This window comes from Schistocerca nitens, chromosome 8 (assembly GCF_023898315.1).
Source record: "Schistocerca nitens isolate TAMUIC-IGC-003100 chromosome 8, iqSchNite1.1, whole genome shotgun sequence".
NCBI classification, from domain to species: Eukaryota; Metazoa; Arthropoda; class Insecta; order Orthoptera; family Acrididae; genus Schistocerca; species Schistocerca nitens.
Window position 1 is genome coordinate 437,845,921 of NC_064621.1, and position 24,754 is coordinate 437,870,674.

General features: G+C 38.6%; 1 protein-coding gene across 5 annotated transcripts in view; it reads left to right on the forward strand.

The window, feature by feature from the left end:
• LOC126199243 (calnexin) overlaps nucleotides 1-24,754 on the forward strand; it is a 67,401-nt gene that overhangs the window by 39,743 nt on the left and 2,904 nt on the right. For 4 of the 5 annotated variants that reach the window (XM_049936040.1, XM_049936041.1, XM_049936037.1 and 1 more), the window contains exons 6-10: nucleotides 322-581; nucleotides 2,348-2,579; nucleotides 2,710-2,850; nucleotides 12,759-12,884; nucleotides 21,633-21,932. In XM_049936040.1, coding sequence (XP_049791997.1) covers nucleotides 322-581; nucleotides 2,348-2,579; nucleotides 2,710-2,850; nucleotides 12,759-12,884; nucleotides 21,633-21,932 — 1,059 coding nt within the window. Of the gene's footprint in view, nucleotides 1-321; nucleotides 582-2,347; nucleotides 2,580-2,709; nucleotides 2,851-12,175; nucleotides 12,302-12,758; nucleotides 12,885-21,632; nucleotides 21,933-24,754 lie in introns of all 5 variants that reach the window. The other variant, XM_049936038.1, reaches the window with a different exon arrangement.

The window sequence follows — 24,754 nt, forward strand, 5'->3', positions numbered from 1 at the left end:
GCTGTAACTGTGAAAGTCTTTTTATTGTGCCTATCTGCAACTCAGCGTCTCTGCTATATGGTGAGTGGCAACTTTCCTTCTTATAATATTGTTAGTTTCATCCTGGATTTTCCATTGTTTGATTTGTTTCATCACTTGGAAATTCTTTCATTAATTAGCCTTCCTTGAACTGAATTAGCATCACCTCGAGCCTCACAGACTTCAAAGTGATTTTTTTCTTAAATGGTTGTCAGGCACTAATGTACAATTTACTCGTAGTATGGTTCGATGTGAATACTCACCAAATGTTCATGTCATGAATTTGTTCTTGCATTTCAACAGGTGATTAATGAAGGAAGTTTATTAGAGGACTTCACTCCTCCTGTTAATCCCCCAAATGAGATTGATGATCCAAATGATAAAAAACCTGACGACTGGGATGAGAAAGAGAAGATACCAGATCCAGATGCTCGAAAACCTGATGACTGGGATGAGAATGCACCTGCTATGATTGTTGATAGCAGTGCAACAAAACCAGAAGGGTGGCTAGAAGATGAACCAGAGATGATACCTGACCCAAATGCAGAGAAACCTGATGATTGGTAAATAATTTAGTGTACTTGTTGTTGTGTTCCTTTTAATGCTAGTGATAAAATAATTTCTTTGCAATCAGTAACTCTGCTTTTACCTCTAACAGTGCTTTGCAATGCCAACCTTCACTTTGGTTTTGATTCTGTGTTAAACAGTAGATTTCCCACGTGGTAGACAAGTCAGTTCAGAGCAAGGCAGAGCCATACCACCTCTAGTAGTATTATGCCTAATAAAGCAGTGTGATGTTGAAACTAGCATTTAATTTGAATGTTACTGAACTTTAATTTTTGTGTATTAATGTTATAAGTTTTGTAAAATTAAAGCAGTCTCTACTCTGATCCCTTTCCTTCTATTTTCATGCTTAATTCAGCTTTTAGCTTTTGGTACCTTCCACTTTACTAATTGCCAGTGATTATTTGCTTTGTGCTCTAGATGTTCCTTTGAGGAAATTTAACTTTAATACATTAGTGAAATTTTTACTTTTCACAGCTTGATCTCCAGCACAAATTATTAATTTCTCCATTACACAAATATGGTTTCTTCTTTGTCTTATCATTATTATTGTATACAGCATAGTACTGGAAAAAAAAGCCACAACTGCCATTATATGTACTTCTATCATATAGTAAGTTGACAGTGTAGGACAAAAGGGCTAGGCTTTTGGTAATCATATCCAGTATAAGACAGTTGCTCTTGTACCATTTAGGACCACCAGTTGGTCTCTTCCCAGTAAACATCTTGTGGCAACTTCTGTATCTTGATTTTCTAATGATTATCAATTACCACAGTTGTTCATATATTTTAAAAAATACTAACAATGGAAACTCCAGGTTCGAATATCAACAACATTAGTAAAATGGTAGATTGCTCGTCACTGTAAAAAGGATACGTTGAATTGCAGACAGGCACAAAGAATAGACTATTACACATTTAGCTTTGACCAAAGCCTTCTTCAGAAAATAAAAGATGCACACACATTAATACAAGCAAGCATTCTTCACACCTGCATGACCACCATCTCTGGCAGCTAGGACCAGACTGCAGCTGTCATGTTGAATGAAAGTAACAATGTGGAGGAAGGGGGAGGGTTAGAAGGATACGGATGGGGGGAGAGAAGAGTGCTGTCTGGCAGAAAGTGCAGGGACTACATGGAGGCATGACAGACTTGCTAGGCACAGCTTCAAGAGGCAGGCAGGAAAGGGGGGGAAGTAGGGGGAGTGGAAACGGATAAGAGCAGAAAGGGGAAAGACAGGTCGGTGTGTTGACAGAGATCCCAAAATAGCAGTGAATTCTTATGGTATTGCATTCTTAATTGTTAAACAGTCCTGTGGTGAAGTACATGATCTTAATAATCACCAGTGAAAAAAATTCACCCAAAATCAAATGAGGTTGCACTATGGGACAGTAAATGTCACTGCATTCATAGGTCAGATGGATAGGAAACGTTAATAATGCCTACAAGTTGAATGATTTTAATTTTAAACTGAGAGTATAATTGTATCTTCTTTCCCATAAACAAAATAACTTTTTTGACATTGCCTGACGTATTTAATTCCTTGTCATTCAAAATGAGGGTAATTATTCTTGATGTGTATGAGCTATGTCTACTATAACTTTTTATAATCTGTTTCCAATTTAATTCTGTTAAATGTGAATTATAGAATATGTAAAGCAATCCATTGTACTACTGCGGTAGAGAGATCAAATTATATTCTTGGATTATGGAGTTAAATCCTTGAATTGTGGAGTTGTATTTACCATACCTCCTTTTTCCTAGGGACACAGACATGGATGGAGATTGGGAGGCTCCATTAATTCCTAATCCTGTATGTGAGAAAGCTCCAGGTTGTGGGCCATGGAAACCACCTATGGTAGCTAATCCTGCATACAAAGGGAAATGGAGAGCACCTCTTATTGATAATCCAAATTATAAGGGCAAATGGAAACCTCGCCGCATTCCAAATCCTGACTTCTTTGAGGACAAGTCACCTTTCAAAATGACAACAATCGTAAGATTTTGCTTCTTCCTTATTTAGCAGGAAGTTGGTTTAGTTCTGAAGTAGCTAACACTTGTTTTATATTGTTGGATAATATTTCATGTTATTGAATATAAATGCTTTCACATATCCTTTTTTACAGTCAGCTGTGGGGTTTGAACTTTGGTCAATGTCAAACATGATTTTGTTTGATAATATCATTGTAACTGATGATCCTGCTGTTGCTGAGAGGTGGGCAGCTGAAACCTTTATACTGAAACGCAGAAAAATTGATAAGGATTCTGTAAGTTTATGACGATTCTGTATGAAGTTGTTATTCTCTCTCTCTCTCTCTCTTAGTTTAACAGAATGGAATCATTTTTTCAACAGAGCGATACTAAAAAGTTTTTTCGTAAGGCAATTTTTAGTTTGTTTTATTTATATAATATTTTTCAAAACTGTATTACAGTAGCAAACTTTGTACCCTGGAAAACTGGAGGCTTTAAGACTAAGAAAGCAGTCAATCGATGGACATTGTTAACAGCCTAGCATATTCATTTACATTTTTTCATGATCTAGATGGTGTGCCCTCCACAGAGCAAATGATTACCAAGCTCCCACATCATGTCAATACTCGGAAGCTCTTGAATTGCCATCGGATTGTAATCTTGCATTAATGTCAGTTAATTGATAACACATTTGCAGTGTCATAGAGAATGGTATTATTTTAGGTTTCTCAGTTTTTGCAAGCACAACCTTCTCATCTATTCATGTTCTATATATTTATTTATATGTACAATAAAACTCCCTTTTTACACTTTCCAGTGGACTGACCCAAAAAAGTGTAAAATGCAGGAAAGTTTAAAATACGGGAAAGTATAGGAAACCCAACAAGCTCTAGATTTCGTACTTATTGTTCTCTGGTTACGAAGAGTGCCAACTTTGGTCCTTTAACGAATATTGTGTTAAATTTTATTTACCGTGATTTAATAATGATTATCAATAATGAGTCTCTCATTTAGAACACGAATATCGTTTTAATGTGGTTTTGCTAAAGACTTTTGCTTCCATGTTTTATTTATGGTCGGAATGAAGAAGAAAATGCATGTTTATTTGTGTTAGCACTCAGTCCTTGTCTTCGTGATAATCACAAAGGCAGTGGCAGAGTGATGGGTTTCCCTCTTCGTTCTGATTATTCCCAGAAGTGTAAATAAAACACGGAAATAAAAGTCTATTATGAAACCACATTAGAGAGTTATTCATGATCTAATATGAGACTTATAACTGATAATCATTATAAAGCTACGGTAACTAAAACTTCTAACACAATGCTGGTTAAACCACTAAAATTGGCAGTCTTTGTAAACAGAAAACAATAGGGAAGAAGTCCACAGCTTGTTGCCGACAAGCAGGTAACTCGGTTTAGGGACGTCCTGGATTAGAAAGAGGACAGAAATTATCATGTTACAGAGCGTCTTGAGGAGGAATGTTTTCGTCAAGTCATATAAACTGAAGACCACTCACCTAGTACTAATTAATGTGTTTTATTTAGAGTGACAATGATTTGTGGAAGCCCATTACAGGCACAGCTGTCTTTAAAGGAGGTGTTTATTTGTATAGATGACTGTGAAATTAAATTAAAGCTGTTATAATACAACACAATGAGTAGAGGGGAAGTTGCTACTAGAGTCACTGTCATCACATTGTGATTATCATTAAGACAGTGATTCAGTACATACTCCCACCCTTCCAAACGCTCTGACTGAGCACTTGGTTAGCACACTGGACTTGCATTCAAGATGATGGTGGTTAAACCTGCAAGATGATGGTGGTTAAGCCTGCATCGGCCATCCTGATTTAGGGTTTCTGTGATTTCCCTAAAACGCTTCAGGCAAATGCCGGCTTGTTTCCTTTGAAAGTGCATGGTCAATTTCCATCCCCATCCTTCCCTAATCCAAAGTGACCGATGACCTCACTGGTTGTCCGCTGCCCTGAACCAGCCAAGCAACCATCCAAACAGTGGGAACCTATTATACAGGCGGCCATGACTCAACATTCCGACAATGAAAATTTTGCTTACCGCACTATCCTTATGTTGCCTAACCAATAACTTTGTATGTAGTCTGATTTTTGTGCCTCGTTCCAAAGCTGACTTTGAGCAGAAATATGATCTATGTTTAAAAATCAATTTTACAGGTTGTGATAACATCAAAGAAAATTCAAAGTGCAGAAAATGTTGAAATTTGGAATCATTATGGACAGGAAAGCATTGTATTAAGCGAACAGAACTTATGTTGGGATTGACAAAAATGAATGTAAAAAAGCAGCAAAAATGCAAGAACGTAAAAATGGGGTTTTAGCGTTTATCACCACCAGTCCATACAACTAGTTAAGTTCTCGTGCACCCCTTGTGGTTAGGGATGGCAAAGGAAGTAACACTTTTGAATGAATGAACAGTGACAGATAACAGTATTTCAGTTGGCAAAACTTGTGTGTGTCTCAGACTTCTTTCTTCTTTTCTCCTCACATACATTCCTATAGTTAAGGCCTTAAGTTAACCTAGGTGCTGCATGATAACTGAGTACTATTCTGAAGTGTGTGTAGAAGTTGGCTTTCTGAGGTCTGACAATAATCACATATTTCAACAATGGAAAATCCAGGTAGGGATATCAACAATGTAAGAAAAGATAGATTGCTACTTACTGTAAAGAAGACATGTCAAGTTGCAGACAGGCACAATTCAGACACACATGGCTTTCAGCCTTTGGCAGTAAAACCACACACACACACACACACACACACACACACACACATGACCGCCAACTCCAGCATCTTGGGCCAAAATGCATCACATGTGATGCAAGCAGCAATGTGGTGGGGCTGGGGAAGAGGAAGGGAAAGGGATAATGATAGTGATAGTGTACCGATGGGGAGAGAGACAAATGCTGTCTGGTGGAGTGTACAGGGACTAGACTGGCAACAGGCTCACCATATGGAGGTTTTGGGGCAGGGAGGTGGGGAAAGAAGGAACAAAAACAGAGAGAAGTGGGGAAAGATGGGGGGAATGCGTTGGCAGAGGACTGCAAATAAACGGGGTGGGAGACGGGAATGGGGAGGAGATGATAGAACCGAGGGGATGGAAACTGTTGGGTGCAGGGTATGGGGACAGTATGTTTCTGTAGGTTGAGGCTGGGATATTTATGGGAGTGGAGAATTTGTTGTAAGGATAACTCCCATCAGTGCAGTTCAGAAAAGCTGGTGGTGGGCGGAAGGATCTAGATTGCTCGGGTAGTAAAGCAGCAATTGAAATCAAGTGTGTTGTGTTCAGCTGCATGTTGGGCCACAGTGTGGTCTACTTTTCTTTTGGCCAAAGGTGGACAGCTGGTTGGTAGTCATACCAATATAAAAACCTGTGCAATGATTGCAGCAGAGCTGGTAAATGACATGGCTGCTTTCAAAGGTGGCTTGGATCCTGATAGAGTAGGATAAACCTGTGACAGGACTGGAGTAGGAAGTGCAGGGTGAGTGAATTGGGCAGGTTTTGCACCTGGGTCTTCCACAGGGGTACAATCCTTGTGGCAAGGGGTTGGGATTGGGAGTGGCATAGGAATGGACTAGGATGTTGTCGAGGTTGGATGGGCGACAGAATACCACTTTAGGAGGTGTGGGACGTATCTCAGGTAGGATGTCCCTCATTCCAGGACATGATTATAGGTAAACAAAGCCCTGGCAAAGGTTGAGATTATAGGTAATCAAAGCCCTGGCAAAGGGCATGATTATAGATAAACAAAGTTCTGGCAAAGGATGTGGTTTAGTTGTTCCAGTCCAGGGGTGGCACTAGGTGACCAAGGGGACACTCCTCTTTGTGTCTGATTTCTGGGGATGGTGGGAGGGAAATGGTATGGGAGATCTGTTTGGGGACTAGGTCCAAGGGATAGTGCCTGTCTGTGAAGGCCTTGGTGAGACCCTCAGCATAGTGGGCAAGGGAGTTTCTGTCACTGCAGGTACACTGTCCCTGTTATACTATGTGGGAGGGATTTTTTGGTGTGAAAGGGATGACAGCTGTCAAAATGCAGGTATTGTTGGTGGGTAGTGGGTTTAATGTGGTCAGAGGTGTGGGTGGAACCATCAGAGAAGAGATGGTCAACATCTACGAAGATGGCATGCTGGGTTGCGGACAATGTGAAGCAGATGGGAGAGAAGGTGTGAAGATGTTGAGGAATGGAGATAGGGTGTCTTGGCCCTGGGTCCAGATCATTAAGATATCATAAATGAAACTGAACTAGACGAGGGGTTTGGTGCTTTGGGAGGCTAGGAAGGTCTCTTCTATATGACCCATAAAAAGGTTGACATAGGAGGATGCTGTGCGGGTGCCCATGGCTGTGCCGCAGATTTGTTTATATACCTTCCCTTCACGTGAGAAGTAGTTGTGGGTTAGGATAAAATTAGTAATATGTAAGAGTAATCACGTGGTGGGTTTGGAGTCTGAAGGACATTGAGAAAGACGGTGTTCAATAGTGGTTAGACCATGGGCATCAGGGATGGTGTATAGGGAGGTGGCGTCAACAGTGTATTAACAATCACCAATTTACTGGTGCAGTCTGTAGCTAAAAGCTATATTTAGGTGTCGCTTAATCGTGCCTGTCTGCAACTTGACTAGTCTTCCTTATGGTAAGTAGCAATCTCTCTTCTTACATTGTTGATAATCAAATATTGATGCTTTGGACAGTACCAACAGCCACTGAATAGTTTCAAACCAAGGAAGATAAAAGAACTGATATTGCCACTATTAAAGTCGCGAAGGACACTTTGCTCTGAAATTCCAGCAGTGAAATACTATGCAACAGAACCCAACATGTCCTTGACAGCATGTGTTCGTCAGAGACGAGGGTACCATCGGGAGTGCCCCAGGGCAATGTGATAGGACCGCTGCTATTTTCTAAATACATAAATGAACTGGCGGACAGGGTAAGCAGCAGTATGTGCCTGTTTGATGATGATGTTGTGGTGTATGAGAAGGTGTCATCATTGAGTGACTGTAGAGGCACACATTGTGACTTAGAAAAAATTTCTAGCTCTAAATGTAAGTTAATCTAGACGAGTAGGAAAAACAAACCTATGATATTCAAATACAGAAGTAGTAGTGGGTGGCTTCTCACAGCCACAGTAACTAAATATCTGGGCATAACACTGCAAAGTAAAATGAGATGGAATGAGCGTGAATGAACATGTGAGGGTTGTAGTAGGGAAGGTTAGTGGTAGATTTCGGTTTATTGGGAGAATTTTAGGAAAATGTTGATCATCTGTAAAGGAGACTGCATATAGGGCAGTTTTTGCGACCTGTTGTTGAATACTGATTGAATTTTCTCATGCTTCTAAATAAGTAGGCCAATCTGTTTTACTTGGTAAAAACTTTCTAAAGCTGTAATCACATAAATATTTTCTTATTTACAAACAGTCATGTTCAGCAGACTGTGCTGCCATCTTCAGGTCATCAGATATTTTTGTTATAAAATGTATTCACACTACATTTCTCTAGGGCAACACAGCAAATTTGGAGTGGCCAAACACCAGCAAGATTGTAACAAGGGGAAAAAAATTACCTGTGTACTTGCCAAGCAGCCAGATTTGCTAAAACACAAGATCAGAGAAGCCACTAAAATTCTAAAGCAACCAACATCACAAAAAGAGGGGATGGGCTCGGGCTGGCCCCACCCTGGCTGCCAGCCCTCAGAGTTAATAGGCTGTATCAATAACATGAGACCCGATTGCTCTCGTTGAGTAACTGTTGCTGCATGGCCTGTGTCTAGCAGGAAGAAAACATAAGCACACACCTCATTTGCCAATGACCACCAATTATGACACACAATGCAAGAACCAGTAGTTAACAGCAGATCCCCACTCCCTCCACTATAGTAACCTATTAAAATAAAGTTCCCACTCCTTCCACATTAAAAGACCAATTATAACAATCTTTTAAAATTGTGGTGCAATTTCATATTCAGTGAGCAGTAATGATAAAATATAAATGACCCTGCACAGCTAAAACAGACCAGTAGACTCAGGAGGAGCCATTGTAACCATTGTCAAAACACTAGTTTCTCCAGTATACCTCTTTACATTATGATGCAGTAACATACTCAGGAAACTTTTATGTCAACTCCATAAAGATGTTTTTTATAATCATAAGTTAATAATATTAATACATTTAACAGCTGGCAAAATAATGAGTCACGTTTGTAGTGGATGTGGAGAAGTGTTGACACTCCATTGATTTTCTATGCACACACAGTTAATCATGTCTCCAGGATACATTTATTGAGATTTGTTTTAATTAGGTCTATCAATTAATAGAAGTTTCATTATTGTTTTTCTTTATTTCACAGACACACTTTTACAGTTGGCAATTTCCTGTTTTATAAATCATTGGGATGATAAGAGGGAATGTGCCTCAACCTGTTGTGGCAAACCTATTCATGGAGTATTTTGAGGCAAAGGCTTTATGTAAATGGCAATTTGTGACCTGCTTACACAAAGTGGAAAAAGTAGACAGTTCCTTTAAACAACTTAACTCTATCCATCCCGATGTAAAATTTATGATGGACCATAAAACGGAGGTCCAATTACATTCCCTCGGGTTTATTTGAGGTAAAAGCCGACTGATGTGTTGGCTACAGCATCTGTAGAAAACCTAAACACACAAGTCTGTATGCCTACGCCTGAAGGCATCATCATCATCATCATCATCTGTTAAAAAGAAATTGTATAATTCTTAGAACTTAGTCAGATAGGCAAAGTGTGTCTCATCTAAGAACAGAGAAATTTCTCGGAAAGTGTACCCATATCAACAAATTGAGCAAGCATTGTGGCTGTAACTTTGAATAACATAACATAGTGATTGACAGATTACAGTGACATTGGATAGTGTTGTTGGAGTGGAGCCAACCACACTTCACAGAAGTCTGTAGGTGTCTACAAAACAGGCAACACATCGAGAGAATATAGCTCTCGAGAAAGAACTGTGATTGGCTGGTAGCTGGCCCCTGTGACTGGACTCTAAAACTTCAGTCACAGAGTTATCATAATTGAAGTACAAAATCATAAATGCCTTGCAGAAAGGATTGGAAAAAAAAGACTGAAAAAAACTGAGGATAACCCATCAGCCTACTGCATGCCACATCTGGGGGAAAATGGTAAATTCTACAGAAAAACAGCATTCTGTGGACATGGTGTCCAATGGAGTAAGTCTCTGATTTCAAACTTAAATATATTGAAAACTAAGATCGATAGTAGAGTATAAAAGAAGGTATGTTTATTGGGAAAACTAAAAATTTGGTTTCAGAATAGTTCGAAATCTACTAATGGACGCTGTTGCAAGCTATGTAGCTCGGAAAATATCAGCATGCATAGTTAAAATTGTCCTCTGCAAGCAGTGTTTCTAAATGTTCACCACTTGCAGTTGGGGGTGAGGCAAAGGAACAATGAAATTTGTCATCATGTCCTGTAGTGTGTCAATGGAAATGGATTCAGAGGCCACACAGGTTACCGATTCAAGCTCATCCACTGTGCTGGAATGGTTCTGGTAGGCATTGTTTTTCAGTGTTCTCCACAAAAAGTAGCACAAGGCATCAGATCAAATGAATATGCTGGCCAATCCATTCTTGTGCTAGCAAATTTGCCATAAGAAAGCAAAACACTTGTTCAGTGCGATGTGTTTTGGCACATGCATGAATGAACCGCTAGGTGCTTGGATAATGTGAGGCAGCAAATTGTTCCAAAATTGCAATGTAATGTACACTAGTGATCATGATTATTTCTGGCATGGAAAAAGGGCCAATAATGCCTCTGTTGCATACTGTAGCCCAAACAGTAACTTTGGGAGAATATAGTGGTTTTGTGTCACACAAATGGTGATTTTAGAAACCCCAAAATCACCACACCAATTTTGTTTACTCAAGGCTCCACTCAGATGGAAGTGTGCTTAAAGTCTGCTCTCTGTGGTACATCTTATATACAGGCTTTTGAATGGAAACTGTGTAGGCTCTTTCTCAATATTTTCTACATGCCAGAATGATTCAAACCAGTCTCTGCTGGAATTCTTCATACATATTTCCTTAGATTTTGTTGAATAATTTCAGAAACAATGGCGATATTTTCATGAGTAACTGTGGTTTGGCTGGGCTAACGTTCCCCACTAAATCATAGCCAGGCTGCCTGTTTCTCGGGATTTGGTGAAGAGCTTGCAAATAGTTTTGACATAGGGTCCTTAAGGAACATTATATGGTGTTTAAAAAGTGTGCCTTGTTACAGTAGGTCCATGCTATCACCTGTGGTGTGCCAGTACCAGAAAAACACATTGTTCGGTGGAATACATTATTTCAACCTCTTCCTTCAGTGCCCTAACCTTCTTTCATGTTTCAGCAGTGGAACTGATTGCTCTGAGGTACACTATGTATAAGCATTACATATTGTGATTATACCATCATCTGTTTGCAGCTTCTTGAACTATTTCAAAATTACTGTGTAATTTCTGTATAAAATTCTTGCAGTTTTCACAATAAACATACTGTTTGTTGCACTCGTGTATCAATCTTAGTTTTTGAGATATTTAATTTTGAAATCAGACTCTCCTTGGCTGGACACCCTGTATTTCACTCCCACCAAGAAGTAATCATAAAGGCTATCTACACTGCTGAAAACATGGTATATGCATCATTTTATGCCAATCATGTCATGTCATGTCATTTGTGAGTCAGAACAGAAAAGTTAAAGGAAGATGCAAGAAATTTCAGACAGAACAGTGCAGGAGAGGTGCAAGGAAGATTAGTTATACACAAGTCTCAAACAGACAAGCAAATCCCTTCTTCTCGGAGTAACATCACAAAATGACATAAAAGACCAGTCTCTTGATGTAGGCACACAGTTTCTGAAAAACAAAATTAGGGATCAGCTGAAATAATGTTATAGAGAGCAGTGGAGGTTTCAGTTTCAGCAATGTGTAGGATCAGGCATTCAGTTTATTAAACCGTCATTTAGCATCTTATCTGTCAAAGCTGAAGAACACAGGAGATACATATTTCATCCAACATTGCGAAACAAATGAGTTACAAAGGACATAGTGGGATGCTTGGGTAAAATGCTTTAAACAGAGGCATGATACCAACAGTAATTCAGTCGTGCTCTACTCCAAGTAGCGAATACACACGAGACCACAGCTCGGAGGCACTCAAAGAAGACAGATTGATCAATTGTTGAAGTACTGTGTGTAAAATGGAACTGTCAACTCTGCTAGGAATCCATAAGATGCCATCAAAACAGCATGCAGTGTTTCTTGTAAGATTACATATACAATCAAATGCCGTTATAGTGATATGGTAATACAATCATAATTCATATTGGTTGAAAAGTAGTTCTATGAAATTATTGAGAAATTTTCAGTTGACAAGATGTCAGTCAAAATTTGAAATTTCACATATTACATGTAGTAATCATTTGCAATTTTTACAGAATATGGATTGTGCATCCTATGGTGACATTTTAGGTATTACTTTTAGCTGTTGAAATTTGCAGTGACTAATGTGCTCACTGAAAAAATAAAGACATCTCTGCCCTCTCTTTGTATTGAACAGGAAACTTTGTGGGAATCTGCAATGCGTGCAATGAACTACAAGCCTGGTTGGTGGGCACTCTACTTTCTTTATTGCATTGTACCTATTGCAATATATGTGTGGTACCTCTGCAGACGTGTTTCAGAGGTAATACAAGATAACTGGGTTTGGAACAGGTCTCTTCCATACTGTATTGTAGAAACAGATACAGCATAGTGTGGGGCTACTACTTTGTAGACAAGTGTGAAACAGTCAAAGCAGTATCACTTAAAAACACAAGGAGTACCCACTTTTAATTTCTATTACTAAAGAAGTAAAATCCTTTATAGGCACGCACATACTGTACTACATGTAATTATTAGTGGATGCATTGTGCTAGAATAGGAGACTGTTGAATTTTTATTGGCCTTATGACTTAATTTTATAAATGCAAAGTGCAGTAGCATTAATATGTAGTAAATATGCATCTGTGGCATTTTTGTAAAGTTGTTACACTTGGATAACCTCTTGCATTGGTCTTTAATTGTAAAGCTGCTGCTGTTGTGATTATGCAGCGTGCTTTGTAGTGCTAGACATCCTGTAGTTACTCCTGATTTGCCCACAGGAATCACTCTTCATGAGGCTAGTGAAATACACCAATGAACAGCCATGGCTATGGGCTGTGTATGTAATAGTGATTGGACTTCCCATAGTTCTGGTGGTTGTGTTTTGTTGCGGCCCCTCAAGCAAGGTTGGTATCACATTTTCTTGCTGAGTCGTAGGTTTGTAGATTTTGCAGTAGATAACTAACAACTATGTGTCTTAGTTTTTATTGAAGTGATTACTAGCATCTTACCTGCATATGTAATGAGCTATAAATGGCTAGTATAATTATCATTTAGTTTTTACTAATTCTGATTATGATGTAAGGAAATCATATGTATTATGTATTTCCAGAATTTGTAGTATTCAAGCAATCGTAGTAATATTGGTGTAGTAGAATGAACGTATGTCTCATATTTCATCTATCATAATTGAAATTTCTATGGGCCTATTTCTGTTTTCAATTATAAAAGGACTTTGTACATCAAATATTGCTTCTGCATCCTGCATTTAAATTTATATATATTTATATTTCATTTAAATTTTCATATATTTTCATTAAACTTAAAATTTTGATAGCTCTTTGTGTGTTTATAAATAAAGAGTAAAAAGGAGAAAGCTGACAGGCATACTGTACATTATAACAATGTACGTGTCAGTCTGTGCAATGGTAACAAGTATTTTACACAGAGATGAGCACAGGCAACACTCATGGGTGTGTGTGTGTGTGTGTGTGTGTGTGTGTGTGTGTGTGTGTGTGTGTGTGTGTGTATATATATATATATGTGAATGTATGAGTGAGTGTGCAAATGTTCTTGAACCATCAAACTGCAAAATTTCAAAATCAATCAGTGCTCCTCATACTTCATCAAGATTGTCAAAATGAGATACCAGGTAGTGTGGAAATTCATTTTGATATCTCTGCTCTCCTGTTGTTAATTCTGTGGCTCCTTGAATCCACGTTTTGAAAATAGTTAGTCGGAGTAACATTATTCCATGCTTTATCAGCCAATGGTCATCACTGCAAAAATTGTTATGGTGAACCTCTGTGACCATCTTTAATTTTATTCAACACCATTATCACAACTTTTTTCCAGTACAGAGTTTTAAAATTCTGGTCAACCAGTTCAAAATGGCGTGTAAAAGAAAAAATGAAGTTTCACATAAATGAACTGTGCAATTGCCAAGTGACAACAGAATTTTCCGTCTATATTTTAATGTGTCTGTCTTAAGATCAGTAGTCACCCCATTGAACAACTCTGTTGACATCCACCCCTTTTGTTGGAGTAATAAAATATACACAAAGAACTGATTCTTTTGAAATATCTGGGGTTAGCATCTTTCACTATCAAAAGAGATATTAGTTTCTGAAATACAGCCACATTTGGTCATCTTCATCTATCATATGGCACAGTTTTGGATTTCAATTATTTTTTTAGTTTTTATTTATTTATTTATTTTTTGCACCCTTCTTTTCTTCAGTGAGAGAGAAACGAGTATACGTCTTTGAAGTCTTAAAAAGTGTTTATACTCCATATTACGTATTGGTGAGTTAACAAAGGAGTGTCACGAACAGTTGACTGAGGAAATAGTTTTAGTTACTAAAACACTCCGCTGCAGAGTGAAAATCTCATTCTGGAAACGTCCCCAAGGCTGTGGCTAAGCCATGTCTCCGCAATATCCTTTCTTTCAGGAGTGCTAGTTCTGCAAGATTCGCAGAAGAGCTTCTGTAAAGTTTGGAAGGTAGGAGACGAGATACTGGCAGAAGTAAAGCCGTGAGGACCGGGCGTGAGTCGTGCTTCGGTAGCTCAGTTGGTAGAGCACTTGCCCACGAAAGGCAAAGGTCCCGAGTTCGAGTCTCGGTCGGGCACACAGTTTTAATCTGCCAGGAAGTTTCATATCAGCGCACACTCCACTGCAGAGTGAAAATCTCATTCTAGTTTTAGTTACTGATTGTTAGATAACCACTGACTTCTGTCCATCATGTTAACCACTTCAATTTATCGAATTAACCTGAACACACAATTTTGTAGATTCGTCGACTCGACAACTAGTTGAATTTGTGTAGGTTCGAATTAGCAAAAGCCGACTGTTCACATAAGAAAATTGATATAAAATAATTTTGTTCCCTATTGCAGCCCAAGCTCAAACTGTGATGTGCCTACCTTGTAACATGTCATGAAAGCATAACAGTGAATAGTAAAGACAAGAAGAGAACAGGAGCTCAGATAACTAATGAAGTAGTACTGAATCAAACTGGGGGAAAAAAATTGTGGTACAGCTTGACTAAAATAAGGGATCATTTGAAATGATTCACACTGAGGCATCAGAGAATAGTGAATTTATCAATGGAGGAAAGTATTGGAGTAAAAATTGTAGAGAAAGATTTGGGCTAGACTACAGTCAACACTTTCAGGTGAAGTGTTTCAGTTTGGCTTGGGCTGCGTGATGGTTTGTTTTACTTCACCTCATGCACCATACACTTAAATAAGTTGCCACCTAAACACTCCTTTTATATAAATTAATGTTGCTTACTGAATATTTGCTCACTGTCAAGTATTTGGATTCCAGATACTCTGTGTTTTGAATCTGTTTGCCTTCTTCCTCCATCTTGGCGCAGATTTTGCCTCCTTACAGGCTGTGGACAAAGCTGCCGAAAATTAACTTCTCATTCTCATTCACTCCACCATGTAAATAAGAAGTGAGGTTCAATTCTTTGTCTTCTGTTATCACAAAAGTCACAACTCAAAGCATGATAAACGAGGGCAGCTACCAAATCATATACTGCCTCTGTACTACATACATAACATATCCGAGTCAACATGATACTTAGTGATTACAATACATTTATTATCTTTGACATTTAACATTCTTTGATTTCATGGAGCTCTTTCATATGCACCACCTGCTCCATGGAACTCCCATCTCCACCTCAGCAGGTAGGGTCATCTGACTGCTATCCACTTACAGCCACAGGGTTGTTAGCTCTGGTATCAGCACATATGATTTAAAACACCTCCCAGCTGTGGGGTGCTCATCAACTATTGTCATGAACCTCTTTCCTCTGACATATGCTTTTAAGGAAGTGATACCTCTCAAGGAACAGGATGTATCACTATACAGGTAGATGTAGGTTGCAGTAGTTGTAGAGGCAGGATAGGCTGTCTGGAATTGCACACCTAACTGGTCTTCAGATGACAGTAACAGCAGCAGCATGTGGAAGTAAACTATTGAGTGTTTGGAACAAAAGTGCTTCAAATTTTTATTTCTTTATAAGATAAAATCTTGTGTTCCAATGCACTTAACCAAATTTTCCTGTCATTCATGCATGATGAGTCACTTAATCTGATAATTTCTTGAAAAACAATGAGATATTGATAGAATAATTTTTACATAATTTGTACATTTTGCTCAGTGTAAAGGTCCATAGGACAGTTAACATGCAATTTTTACATAAGTATTCCCTTGTATTTTTATTGCATGGCAGAAAGCGAAAGTGCTGCCAAAACTATATTTGTCCAGATATCGTAGTAATACCTGTTATGAAAATGTCACTGCCTCGAAACAGATAATCTAATCCAGTGGTCATCAAACTGCAGCCCCAGTCAAGTATTTGTACGACCTGTGGTACTTTTGTATGAAGTAGAGTTGCTGGAGAGCAGCAACTGTTCTTCTGTACATAAAGAAACGAAAAACATACTGAAAGAGTCAGTCCTTTGCTACACTTAATCTGTTTATTGTTCAGAAAGATGTCAATGTGATTGCAGTCCTGTGAAATCCTGCCCTCGCTTACGTGATGGGACTTCACTTCTGAGACTAATTGCGATTTTGGAAGCCCAACAACTACTTACAGCTTCGCTCCTCTATGGCTGTCCTGTTCATGTGAAAGCCCATCATATGCTGAACTCTTTGTGTGGTGTTATTTATACTTGGCTCCTTGATAGTCTGACTGAGGGAGCAATCCAAAATTATGTCATATGATCATGGTGTCACTGTGGTCTTGTTGGGTAATGAAAAAGGTTATTGCAAGCTTATCACCTACATGCACTCTTTTTATCACATTTGATCGAGTAGTGCCTTCATTGAAGACTAAGGCAGGCTATGAAGTCATCATGGTTAAACTGCACGTTCCAAACTGGATGCATTACTACCAGTGTCAATGTTATAATCACACTCACGTGTTCTGTCAGAACGCGTCCAAATGTGATACATGTGGTAGAGATGTTCATGAGGGGTGATTGCCCGCCTCCTCCTCCCCACTTGTATACATTGTAATGGTGATCATGCAGCCTCATCCTGTGAGTGACCCATGTATCTTGATGAGCGGGCTATCCAGGTGAAGGAAAAGTGTGCTACCCTGGTTTACACGATGACATTGGGTTGCGCCACTCGTTGCGTGGAATGAGTAGCACGCAAATGGTTTCATATTTGACTGTAGACACGGCGAAACCAGTATATACTTCAGTTTCGTTGTTTTGTGGGTTCCTGAGTCGAGTCTGAAATGAAAGTTTTGGCAGCTGTATGTCGCACAAGGTGTGATGGAGTTAAAGCTTGTTGTGTGGAATCGCTACATAAGAAAAAAATAAGAAACGTGTTTCGATTCGTGACTGGATGAAGAAAAGATGCCAGCTCAGTTACTCAGCATCCTTGCTGAAATAATTTGTAATGGAAGACCCAAGAAGCTCTTTTAATTATCTTTGAATGTCACCAGAACTGCATTTCCTCTAAATAATTATTTATGCGATAAGGAATAAAGATATTGTAATGCATGAAGCACTGCCGCCAGAACTGAAATTATGTATCACATTGCATGTATTACAATTGAGAACACTTGGCATACTAAAAGATGCGGTATTAGTTGGTGATGACGCTTTTTCATTAACACCAATAATTATTAACGATAATAATTATTAACAGAAGTAATTATTTGCAGCAGGCCGCATTAAGAAGAGAATGGTTTGCAAACTACTCTCTTGACAGATCTGTACAGAGGCAATATTTCAAAATTCAAACATATGTGAATGGGGAGCACTGTGTGACATTTTAAATAGATGAATATCAAATAAAGAATGTAGCTTCTTGATTTGAGTAGCCTACCTTCCTGTCAACAATATTCTTGTATATGTGCTTCTAATTCAATAAATTTTGCCCTGCAGCTCAGATATTATCAAACTATCTATGTTCTGATCGCATGTGAAGGTCTCTGGAGCAGCAATATGTTATTTTTGTAATCAGCATCACTGAAATCCCACACACACCTAAGCAAAGCATAGATATCCAAAAAGCAAACATTATTCTCCATTCCCGATTCATATTTCAGTTTGTCTACACTGTACAAACCCACATAACATTAAAACTCGTGCAACTAGTGTTGCCAATGTTGGAACACACCGAAACTGTTCAGTTTCACCAATGAGTTGCGCAGACATGCAGCGTGCATGCGCAGTGGCTCGTAGCGCAGTTGCCTCCAATATAGTGTCGTTGTGTAAACTAGACTTTAGTGTTAGATCCCTGGTCAGTTGTAGGATTTTTAATCTGTCATTTACCACTTCATTCACATCAGGCAGTGTTTATTAATGTGCAAAATCCGAAGTTGTACTGTGGTTCAGGTCCATTTATTTTATTTAACAATAGTTATTAATAAATCAATTCATTCACATGATCGCATTCAAAGGGGTTATTTGAATAAGTATCTAATCTGGAATCCCGTCAATATCAGAGATACTAAACAATGTTCTGCCACTTTTGATTAAAAGATTGTTCCCGTTTAATATCCATAAACTGTCACGAACTATGATTACTAGTTGCGTGAAGTAAAGCTTTTCCACTATCACAATACAAAGTCCGACTCTGTCCAAAAATCGTTAATTCCGTAAAATATTTAAATCTTCACACGAAGTGACGTTAAAGTCAGAGAGATTATTGATCACCTCCCCGTTCCTCTAATAAGACAAAAGTTCTAATTCTGATCTGAAATTAATGCTTCCCAAAAATCAATCTCGTCGCGATTTATTCTTGCGCCCTGGTTTAATAAAGCTCCTATTGTTGCTTCCTAAAGCTGTACGTCCTAATTGACTTCGAACAGACTAGAGGATAGAGACTGGAGTATCATAATTGCATTGTAGGTATATTTATACTTTAGTAAATGCTATCTTTGGTGTTCAATACCTACGTTCTGTGACTATAATATTGATTTTCTCATATATAAGAATAACTAATAATTTAACCATTTCTATTGTCCCCCCCCCCCCATGCATTTACGATTAAAATTCTTTTCTTTTTCTATTATTGTTCTACTATAGATTTCCCTCTATTTGTCTCTTATTTCTATTTCGTAAATTACTACTTGTGGAGGAGCTTGGGACATTTTCTGAATTTATATTTCGAGGGCATGGGAGCTATTTTGGTTTATTAACACCGAGAGGCGTTGTGGGTGTTACACTTGGTCTCCCTCTACGATTTTTACCCTCCACACTGCCCTCCAATGCTAAATTAGTGATCCCTTGATGCCTCAGAACATGTCCTACCAACCGGTCCCTTCTTCTTGTCAAGTTGTGCCACAAACTCCTCCCCAATTCTATTCAATACCTCCTCATTAGTTATGTGATCTACCCATCTAATCTTCAGTATTATTCTGTAGCACCACATTTCAAAAGCTCCTATTCTCTTCTTGTCCAAACTATTTATCGTTCATGTTTCACTTCCATACATGGCTACGCTCCATACAAATACTTTCAGAAACGACTTACTGACACTTAAATTTATACTCGATGTTAACAAATTTCTCTTCTTCAGAAACGCTTTCCTTGCCATTGCCAGTCTTCATTTTATATCCTCTCTACTTCGACCATCATCAGCTACTTTGCTCCCCAAATAGCAAAACTCCTTTACTACTTTAAGTGTCTCATTTACTAATCTAATTCCCTCAGCATCACCCGACATAATTAGACTACATTCCATTATCCTCGTTTTGCTTTTGTTGATGTTAGTCTAATATCCTCCTTTCAAGACACTGTCCATCCCGTTCAACTGCTCTTCCAGGTCCTTTGCTGCCTCTGACAGAATTGCAATGTCATTGGTGAACCTCAAAGTTTTTATTTCTTCTCCATGGATTTTAATACCTACTCCAAATATTTCTTTTGTTTCCTTTGCTGTGTGCTCAATACACAGATTGAATAACACCGGGGATAGGCTACAACCCTGTCTCACTCCCTTCCCAACCACTGCTTCCCTTTCATGCCCCTCGACTCTTATAACTGCCATCTGGTTTCTGTACAAATTTTGTCAGGACTGCCTCTCTCAAGGCTATCAGTAGTTCTAATGGAATGTTGTGTACTCCTGGGGCCTTGTTTCGACTCAGATCTTTCAGTGCTCTGTCAAACTCTTCACGCAGTATCGTATCTCCCATTTCATCTTCATCTACATCCTCTTTCATTTCCATAATATTGTCCTCAAGTACACCATCCTTATATAGACCCTCTATATACTCGTTCCACCTTTCTGCTTTCCCTTCTTTGCTTAGAACGGGGTTTCCATCCGAGCTCTCGATATTCATACAAGTGGCTCTCTTTTCTCCAAAGGTCTCTTTAATTTTCCTGTAGGCAGTATTTATCTTACCCCTAGTGAGATAAGCCTCTACATCCTTACATTTGTCCTCTAGCCATCCCTGCTTAGCCATTTTGCACTTCCTGACAATCTCATTTTTGAGACGTTTGTATTCCTTTTTGCCTGCTTCATTTACTGCGTTTTTATATTTTCTCCTTTCATCAATTAAATTCAATATTTCTTCTGTTACCCAAGGATTTCTACTAGCCCTTGTTGATACCTTTTAGTATCTTCAGGGTTCTTCCATGTATACAACCTTCTTTTATGATTCTTAAACCAAGTGTTAGCTATGATTAAGATATTCTCTGTACAAAATTCTACCAGATGGCTTCCTCTTTCATTTCTTACCCTCAATCCATATTCACCTACTATGTTTCCTTCTCTCCCTTTTCCTACTCCAGAACTAAAAAAAAGGCACATTTTTAATGAGCTCGTGTCAGTGACACCGCATATACTTGATGATGTATGACATAAAATGGATTTTTGCCTATGTTGTCCAAGTGAACAGGGGGAGTCATACAGATAGTTGTAAACACACCCTTTTACAAATTCTCTGTAATTCTTATTGATGTACTGCTTTGCATTAAATACTTGTAGCCATTTGTAATTGGTCTACTCACTTTGAATTGTGTATAAAATTCAAAGCTCCTCTCAGCAGTTATAGAGGTTATAGAGCTAACAGGAGACCAGGTGCTCCTGAAGCAAAAAACCAATATAAGTTTATGATTGTAATTGTTTGTTATGTCATGCTTAGTGTGTCCCGTAAGTTTTTGATCATTTTTGTTCTGCATTTGTGTTGGTGCAGTTCCCACAAACAACATAGGCATGTAGGGGTGAAGGTAATCTTTATTCTTTTAAAAACTACATTTTCTGCATTAAATGCATATATGGGCTGTATGTTATAAGTTATTGGCATGTGCCCATGTATAAATTGAACTTCTGAATTAGCTGACTCGCAAATGATTTCCATGTTTCCTAATTTTTCTTCTTCCTCTTTTTAGCTCTCTGGAAGAGTTAGTAGTTTCAGTCTCCAATTTATTTCTGCGTTCCAGTTCTAATTTTTGAGACAGTGTCATTTGCCAATTTGTTTTACTGTTACTGTGCTGCTCTTGCTCAGCAATAAAATGTGTGCATTAAATCACCCTACTAATGTATGCTCTTCTGGGCTGACCAGTAAATTTATAGTTACATTACAGATTTCATTGTGAAAGCTTCATTTCCAGTTGTTACAGTGTGCGTATTGGCAACACTTGTTTGCTATTTAATTATGCCTTCCCATGGTAACTTCCAGGAACGTGATGAACATAGGCGTACTGCTGAAGCAAAGAAGACAGATGCCATATCTCCTGATGATAACATAGAAGAAATACAGGAACTGAAACCAAGAAACACTGTTCCAACTTCGAAGAGTGATCTGGAGGTTCCAGAAGAGGAAGAGGAAGAAGAAGAAGAAAAAAAAACAGCAGCAGCAGCAGCAGATGCTGCAGCAGAACCAGAAGTGGCAACTTCTGGAGTTCAGGATGAAGGGGAGAAACCTAAAGGACCCGAAGACTCTAAACCTGAGCATACATCAGTTTCGGAACCTGAAGTGGTAAGTGTTAATCGTTGTTCCTTATAACTATTCCAGATGTTCATGCATCATGCCACCATTACTAAGACTTTTAACTTTGATGTGCCTGTTTTTATTTATTATGTTGAACACTAAAACTGGTAAGATTTTTTACTTTTATTATATTCTACGCTTCATACTGCAGAAAATTGAAATCTTAGCCACCAGCCAAATAAAATTAAGTTTAGAAACTTTGGTGCAGTGTTTTTAACTGTTATCTCACCAACACATATAGGGGAGCAGAGGGGGGGGGGGGATGAAAAATGTGGAAACCCATGAAACAACACATTACCATGTCTGATGTGTTTAGGCAAACTGTGGGCTTTCAAAACAACTTCCAGTCTTCTTGGAATGGAATGGATAAATAGAGGTTTTGCATGGTTTTCAAGGGAATCGTACACCATTCTTTCTGCATTATAGTAGCAAGTTCAGATAATGATGATTGAGATATACAGACTGGATGTGTGTGGATTCATTGCAGGGGGGTACAGACAGACGGTCTTGTGAAGTACTTTTGATTGCAGTTTTCTGAAAACTGTCTGTAGCAGCTAGTTTGGCAGCTAACATGCAATGCAAGTATCTTGGACATTGTAGTTACAAGCAGGCTGGACCTTATCAATGGTGTCAGTGTAGAGACAGGGATAAGTGATCATGATTTCGTCATCGGACTGTTGTTGTTGTTGTTGTTGTTGTTGTTGTTGTTGTTGTTGTGGTCTTCAGTCCTGAGACTGATTTGATGCAGCTCTCCATGCTACTCTATGTCATAGGACCATAATTATGAAATTTATTAAATCAGTCAAGAGGTCAAGGAGAGTTACCAATTATAAGTAAATACCAACCCCAGTTATAAGTCTCTAATATTGGTCTAAAATGAATTAATAAATTAACCCCTAGAAAAAGCAGATAAACAGTTGGTAGCAGCTCACATTGACAATGAACTGCAATCATTTAGTTTCCAAATGATGGCCATAGAGGGCTTGTGGGCAAAATTTAAACAGACTGTAAATCGTGCTGTGGAAAACAATGGGACTTGTAAGTGGATTAAGGACAGAAAAGACCCACCATGGTTTAGTAAAAATGCTGAGGAAGCAGAGGCTGTTGGACTCTCAGTTCAAAAGAGGATGCAAAAATTACGACGTGCAAAGATTAGTGGAGATTTGTACATCTGTGAAAAAATTTGTGCATGAAGGGTATGACAACTATCACCGTCATACCTTAGCTAAAGATCTGGTGGAGAACCTGAAAACAATCTGGTCCTGTGTAAAATCACTAAGCAGGTTTAAGGCTCCAATTCAGTCACTTGTTGACCGGTCTGGTTTGGCACTAAAAGATAGCAAAAGGAAGGCCGAAGTTTTAAATTCCAGGTTTAAGAAATCATTCACGCAGGAGCGTTGCTATCACACAATAATAAGCATCCCTGGCTCAAAGAAATAACTGAAGGACTTGAAAGCAAATAAGTCACCAGGTCCGGATGACATCACTGTTCAGTTACAGAGTGTACTCTACATCATAGGCCCCTTACTTAGCTTGCATTTATCACGAATCTCTTGGCCAACACAAAATGCCAAGTGACTGGAAAAAAGTGGAGGTGACTCCTGTATATAAGAGGGGTAAAAGAATGCACCCGCAGAATTACAGATCAATATCCTTAACATTGGTTTGGTGCAGAATTATAGAGCGTATTCTGAGTTCGAATATAATAAATTTCCTAGAGACCGAAAAGTTCATGTACACAAATTAGCATGGCTTTAAAAAGCATCACTCGTGCGAAACCTAGCGTGCACTTTTCTCACATGATATGGTGCAAGCTGTGGATGAAGAGCAACAGACTGTCTAACGGTTTTGGCGACAAGAGAAGTTATGAAAATCTGGATTGCGAACTTCACACTTCTCTCACTGTAGTTGACTTACTTCAAACGTTTGGCCGATCCTCTTCTGGATATGCATTTTCGTCAATCTCCCTAACTTGTTCACCGAAGAAATAATGAGAAGACGATAAGCAGGGCAGTTGAATGATGCTGCCAAGTGTTTACTGCAAGAGCAAATGCTATGTGAGAGGACACGGAGTAATTAAATGCTATTCTTTGCTGTGTTAGTAAATGTGATTGTTGGGGGGGGGGGGGGGGAAGAAACAAAAGAGAAACAAACTTTTGACTACAGACGTTTAACTTTTAACTTACTTCATGTCTTAGCTCTGAACGAAGCAAGACACATGGGATGTCTATAAATGATTTGGTTGTTACAACCAGGCAATTGTGATTATATTTAACTGTATCTAATGGGTATTGGTGTAATTGACTTGCAAGAGTTTGTATGATTATATGAAACTTGTGGAAAGAAAAATACACCTGAGCTGAGCTGAAAGTATGAGAGTACAGAGTTATTTCAAGTGAATGAGAGAGTTCCTCTAGGAACCAAAAAATTACTCTCTCTCTCTCACTTAAAATAACTCTATACTCTCATACTTTCATTTCAGCTCAGGTGTATTTTTCCTTAACACAGCAAAGAATAGCATTTAATTACTCTGTGTCCTCTCACATAGCGTTTGCTCTTGCAGTAAACACTTGGCGGCCCCGCTTATTGTCTTCTCATTAGAAAATTCCAACCTGCGCACAGAAACCAGCTTTGCAGTAGATACATTTCCTCTCTCTTACTTACTTTTAAAATATCGGGTGTTCGAGACTGTGGAAGGCCGAGTGTGTCTAGAATTTACACCAAAATTCTCGAGTCACTACGGCTGATCCCATATTTCTAGATTTCTGAAAAGTATTAGACATGGTACTCCACTGCAGACTGTTAATGAA